The following is a 6,423-nucleotide window of genomic DNA, read 5'->3' as shown; positions in this document are numbered from 1 at the left end:
TGAAGAAGGGAAGGGAGACTTTCAGGGACGTTTGACAGAGGGATTCAGGGTCCCGGGAGGTGCTGCCACTGGTGAGCACGGAATTATTTGAGATCAGGTGGAGTTTGGAGGTTAGATTTTTTCGGTGTAACGTGGTTGTGTGATCCTGCAATTGTTTTTACTGGATATTTAAAATATTTAGCAAAATATGGTGAGCTATTTGAGTTTTGGAAAGAGTGGGACAAAATTGGCACCTGGAGCTTTTTAAAAAATATCAATACCTTGAGTTCTTTATCAAATGGACAAATTTTTGCCGTTTGTAAACTACAATGGCCAATTTGTTTTTGAGTTTCGAATATTTTGTGAAAAGCATCCGTTTTGTCCCACTCTTCTTTGTTCAGTGATAATTGGGTTTTTTTTTATTTTATTGACTTACAGGGAAAAAACAAGAAAACTAGGAAGGTGGTGATGCAGAGGTTTGCACAGATGAAGAAGATGATCAGTCCCAATGATCCCAGAATGTAAATATTTATATGATAATAGTTAAAATTCTCTTATAATTTTTTTTGATACGAAGAATCGATGCCTGAAGTTTGGAAAAAAAAATTTCGTCCAGTTCAAAATGCGTATTAATTTAATTAAAAAATGTCTGGCATAATGAAAAACAGGTAGATTTCTATCTTGACTAAATAATCAAAAGTAATCGAGAGAATCAAAGAAAAATTTTTTTCAAGTCTTCTAGCACTGTTTTATTTTTGCTGATTTGATTTTTCAGAAAAGCAGAAAAAAGAGCAGCTTCAAAGAAAAAGAAACCCGAAAACCCATCGGAAATGAAAGTCAGAGAAGTGTAAGTAGACACAAAATCCCAAGTTCCTACAAATCACCAGCAAAGTATTTCTAATAATTTTTATTGGATTATTCATCTTCTTCTAGACCCCAACAATCGTCAGCCCTATTCTTCCAATACAACACGCAATTAGGGCCCCCTTATCACATTCTGATCGACACCAACTTCATAAATTTCTCGATAAAAAATAAACTCGACATAATTCAGAATATGATGGAGTGCCTCTACGCAAAATGCATTCCCTATATAACGGATTGTGTGATGGGAGAGCTGGAGAAGCTGGGACAGAAATACAAGATTGCATTGAGGATCATTAAGGACCCAAGGTTCGAAAGGCTCCACTGCATACATAAGGGAACATACGCCGATGATTGTTTGGTGAATAGAGTGACACAACACAAGTGCTACATTGTAGCGACTAATGACAAGGAATTGAAGAGTAGAATTAGGAAAATACCTGGTGTGCCTATTATGTATGTGTCACAGCACCGGTATACTATCGAAAGAATGCCTGACGCCTATGGAGCCCCTAAGTAATTATTTTAAGATAAATTAGTTTGTTACTATGAAATACAGATACTGAATTCTTGCGATAAAATCGTATTGCCTCATCCAATATTTTTTTAGTTTCCATCATGATTGGGTAAAGACTTAAATCTTTACGTGACGGTACTTGATCATTTCGTAACATTGAATAGAAACTTTTCAGACGTTTTATTTATGAAAATGTCTGGAGGCACATGAGAAATTTTCGCATTAAAAAATCAAATTCTGATTTTTTTCAAGAGAGCGAACCATCTAGATGTTCTAGCTTCTAATGAATCAATTTTTGATTTGCAAAGACAGGGAATTCAAGTTCAAGTTTATATTAATTTTCTTCAAGATAGATGACCTCACCTCTCAGTTGAATAAAAATTCTACGCTTTCAATTTTTAATAAAAATCCGTAGAAATCCATTCGCTACAATAACTAAATACTTCGGCTAGATTTACTTTAGTATCGTCATCCATAAAAAAAACTATTAAATTTCCGCTCCTCCCCCTTTAAAAATGCAAATATCCCCATTACCTGCTCAAAACCATCGGAAAGCCATCTGCCAGATTATTCACGATAAACGAAAATTCCACGAAAGCCCAATTGTCAATCACCCTGTTGGGAGTTTGGACATTAGAATAAGTACAGAGGTATTATCGGCGAGTATGTTGCGAGAGGCACGGAACCGTATCGTAGTGGAAAGGATGACCCCTAGAGACGGGATATTATCTTTTGACCCGGGGCGACATCGCATATCCAACAGCCGACGGTGAAACATGCCCGATACCCAGGTCCGACTATGATCATCGTTTAGTCTATCCCTCTCACTCTGTCTTGCATCCTGTCTCGTTCTTCACTGCAATGGACCGTAGTAGGAGAAAAAAGAAAACATGAATTCTCCTCTAGTCACCCGGGGTGAGCGTGGCCGGGTCTTGGAGTGAGATAGCTGTATGGGTGGATTATGGATGGGATTATCGAAAGAAGAAGGAGAGAATGAGAATTGTTGGATTGTATGAGAAACGATAGTCGTTCGAACGGCCTAGGAGGTCCATAACAATAGACCTCACTGTCTCTAACTACGGTTAGAAGTCCACTCGACATGTCGGGACATTCATTCCAACGTGGGGGCTGATGAAAAAATAGCCTCCAACTTGGACATACTTATTGCTTGCGATGGCTTTCGACCGCGTATTGGAGAGCTATTTTTCATTCCGGGTGGTGAATGGGAAGGTACGTAATTGGGTTTCATTATTAGCCTTATTTGCACGAACGAAAAAGAATTTGCGGATTGATTTATTATTCTTTTTTATTTACCATTAGCTATGCCCGGAGCAGTAGATGAACTTTGAGGTGGTTAGATTGAATTTTCATGGCATATTCAATTAATAAAATAAAAGTCCCTTCATCAATTCATAATAATGGATTAAGACAAAATTTTTGGTTGTGGTAAATTTTTAAAGAATTCGAAATTGCTGCATCGTATTATCTCAATGGGAAAAGTAAAATGTCGAGAGTTTTCGAGTTATGATAACGCTGTTGCAAATATCGTCTTCAATTATTACTAAATTATAAATCGCCATACTGCAAATGTCTCTATTAATTTTCTTCTCAATCAGAGGTAATAACCGGCTAATTACTTCGACGAATGAAAAAATATTTCCACAATTACGATAAGTTGAAAGAGGCCCGGTCATAATTTATCAGAAAAATCCATTCAATAATTTGCAATAACAAATTACATGGCAAATCTTTAGTTTGTACTACATATTTAAAGAATTCTGGACTGTTGAATCGCATTATCTCGATGAGAAAAATAAATTTCCGAAGGTCTTTAAGTTTTGGCAAAAAGAGGGAACACGCAAGGGGGTGAGTGTCCATAGCGTCAAAGAGGATCATCGAAGGACTGGTTTCTCCATTTGGGACTCATATCTATACGGCATATCCAATCGAAGAGAATAGCCGTGGCGAGAAAGAACTCACGGCGTTAGGATATAGGCATAAGGGCCCCCTTTGCTCCAAGGGAAAAAATAAAATTAAGTATAAAAAAACCATCATACTGGGAGAAAGAAGGGAAAAGGGGAGACTAAATATGAGGGGGTGAGAGAGGAGCGAGAGAGTAGCGTTCAGCACGCACGCGGTCATCTCGCGGGCCGGTGCTGTTTCTTGGAAACACAAAAGACCGGCTGATTGGGTGCACGATTTTAGCGATCGGCTCGCGGTGGCGGTCGTCCATCCTTGCATCCCCTCCCCCCCTTCCCCTTCTATTTTTCTTCTTTTTTTCCCAAACTCTTCGTTATTTTCTCATGAATTCACGAAGGTCTAAAAGCCCACTTGCTGATTTTTTTTTCCATTCTCTTCTCATAAATTCATCTACGAGAATCATTTTTCTCATCACCAAAACATTCTATTCATTTCGAAGATGAAGTAGAAAAATAGAAGATAAAATTGAGATTTTTTTTCCCATTTTTATTGTAATTTGTTTCTTCCTGTGGTGGAGATTCGCTTGCGTTTGTCTGATGTATTGACCGGTTGTTTTTTTTTGGCCTGCAGTGGAAATATTTGGAAAACATGAAAATTCAATTCAATATTGTTTAATAACGTGACATTTCCCACTCACATTGACACTAATTATTAATTTTCTCCTTTTTTCCCCACTAGAATAGAACAATCGAATTCTTTTTCATTTTTTTTTTGTAGAAAACTTTCGATTGAACATTCCTATAGGATCGGTTGCTGGGTAATCGAAAGTTCAATAGAAATAAAAAAAGATTGTCTAAAGAATTCGCGCAGGTTTTCCTATTAAATTTTTTCATCCGTGCATTCTTCGCATCACAAAAACATCCTACTCATTTCGCAGATGGAGTATAAAAGCGGATGAAAAAATTGTGCCTATTTTCGAGAATTGTTATCGTAATTTGTTCCTTCCTGCGTTGGAGATAGGTCGGCGTTCGCCTGAATCACCAGAGGCTTTGATTTTTTCATTTTGCAATGGGAATAGCTGGGAAAGGTGAAAACGTTGGACTCCAAACAACTTGTAAAAATGCAATTTTCTCATCACTATTCATTTCGAAGATGAAGTAGGAAGATAGATTAAAAATCGTGATTTTTCTCACCGATTTTCACTTTAATTTCTTTCTTCCTGCTTTGGAGAGAGATAAACGTTTTGCTTGACGTATCGGAGGGTTGTTTTTTTTCCCCGCACAGTGGGAATAGTTGGGAAAGATGAAAATGTTGGAGTCCAAACAAATTGTAAAAATGCCATTTTTGTCATTTATTCTCATGACTTTTTATTTTCAACTTCATTGGCTCTCGCACCGCGGCTAATCTCCGCATTCCAATCTCCCATGGACTCGGCATCTCTTTCTTGATCGTGCAAAAATATCGCTCGTATACATATACAAGATTGCGACACGTTACAGCCCCCAAAGCCAAACATCGGCTGTATTCGCGACTTGCCATTTCCACCGGATCAAAACAATTTTCCGATTGGCATTCTACCAGATTTTTACGACGTTACAATGTATCTGGCATTTTCTCTGGTTTATTTATGGGACACTGAGCGTTCCAGTGTTCAAGAAAGATATCGTATTAATCAGAGTCATGGCTGGAGAAAGTTGATGGTAACCGACAAACGTATTAATTAAGAATTTTTTACAAATTGACTGACGATAACTATGAATGGAAGCCAGTAATTGAAACGACCATTTTGTTATTTTTACGGGGAGGGCTATTGTTGGATTTTTTCCCCTTTCAAAGAGCCTGATTCTAATTATTGAGTTGTTTGGGGTTGGTTAAAACTCTGTGGCTAATTTTTTCAAGCAGGAAGAAAGTATTTCACTTCGCTTACGGCTTACGTTTCGAAACCTATTTTATTTTCTGATGGTTTATTGATTTTTCCTCTTATTTTATTGTAGAATACGGAATGCTCATAGAATTTAAAGATGAAAATGAAAAAAATGACTCACCAAGTGCTTTTATAGAACGACAGGATAATTTTTGCGAAACTTGTTTCTTCGTGGAGTGTAATTTTTCCGCGTCTGAGATTTTCAATGAAGATAGATCACCTGAAAAAAAAAATGGTGTTTACAAACTTTTACGGCCTCCGTGATTGCTCGCGAAATCCGTTTTACTTTCGTTTCTCCCCGGGGCTGTGCCACACCGATATAGCCACAGCTCAAGAAAATGCAATGCCTTTAATTGTCGGTCAGCACTAGAGACCCAGTGATTTTTTTCGCCTCTTTCCTAGGGGGGTCTAATCGTGCCGATGAAATCTCTTGATCGACACCGGGTTGCGATGGCAATCCCGAGAATCGATCACACTGATTATTGCGAGCCTGTTATTAAGGCTGAATTGAAAAGATTGAACGGGAAAAAAAAATGAATGATTGAAAGGAAGAAAAATTGTATGAAACTTTCTAAGACGTGTCGTGGGCTCTTTTGAAAAGAGTGAGGATGAATGTGGGACTTGTGGATAAAAGGAGGAGGATGACCGGTGGGGGCAAATGGTCAAACATCGCTGAGGAAGCACCGATCATCCATCATAACTGAGAAAATATGACCACTGTTCAACCCAAACCCTCCCTCCACTTTTAGACGTGATTGAAAAGCTGAGGATTACGTAAAAAGTTTGGATTTTTACTACTAGGTAAGAGGAATGTGGACAATAGAGATGTTATGTCCCAGATGTGGGTAATTATGTTATTGTTGACGTGGTAAAACAAAAATATGTAAGTCTTAGAAACTTTTAAATATCTTTAGAAACGAAAAAATGTCTGGATGAAATGAAAAATGTTTGAATATCAGACGAGGAGGTGCCTAAACATCTCAATTCATGGTCTGAAGCATCGATTAATTTCGCCAAGTCATGGCATCTTAGATAATTTTATTTTATCCCATTCGATTTTTTAGAAACTTACTCCTCATGTGATGAAAATTAAAATATAAAGTATAAATTGATATAATATGATACGCTTTCCTATTTTCTTCAATTTAAATCGTCTAAGTGTTAATGAAAAAATAGAAAACAAATTCAGGACATATAATTTCCTAACTTGGCATAGAAC

At 37.4% G+C, this 6,423-nt stretch overlaps 1 protein-coding gene across 1 annotated transcript; it reads left to right on the top strand.

Annotated features, from left to right (window-relative positions):
- The first annotated feature begins 50 nt into the window (after positions 1-50).
- On the top strand, positions 51-1,425 carry LOC135167372 (rRNA-processing protein FCF1 homolog). Its single transcript, XM_064130498.1, has 4 exons — positions 51-190; positions 418-500; positions 755-826; positions 913-1,425. Exons 1-4 carry the CDS (start codon positions 188-190, stop codon positions 1,361-1,363), a joined length of 609 nt encoding a protein of 202 aa, XP_063986568.1. The 5' UTR covers positions 51-187; the 3' UTR covers positions 1,364-1,425.
- The last annotated feature ends 4,998 nt before the right edge of the window (positions 1,426-6,423 follow it).

The sequence above is a fragment of the Diachasmimorpha longicaudata genome, chromosome 11 (assembly GCF_034640455.1).
Source record: "Diachasmimorpha longicaudata isolate KC_UGA_2023 chromosome 11, iyDiaLong2, whole genome shotgun sequence".
NCBI classification, from domain to species: domain Eukaryota; kingdom Metazoa; phylum Arthropoda; class Insecta; order Hymenoptera; family Braconidae; genus Diachasmimorpha; species Diachasmimorpha longicaudata.
Note: the sequence above shows the minus strand (reverse complement) of the source record. Positions and strands in the feature narration are given on the sequence as shown.

Coding starts and splice junctions, on each gene's coding strand:
- LOC135167372 (XM_064130498.1), top strand. Junction 501..754: donor AGTCCCAATGATCCCAGAAT/GTAAATATTTAT, acceptor TTGATTTTTCAG/AAAAGCAGAAAAAAGAGCAG. Junction 827..912: donor GAAATGAAAGTCAGAGAAGT/GTAAGTAGACAC, acceptor ATCTTCTTCTAG/ACCCCAACAATCGTCAGCCC.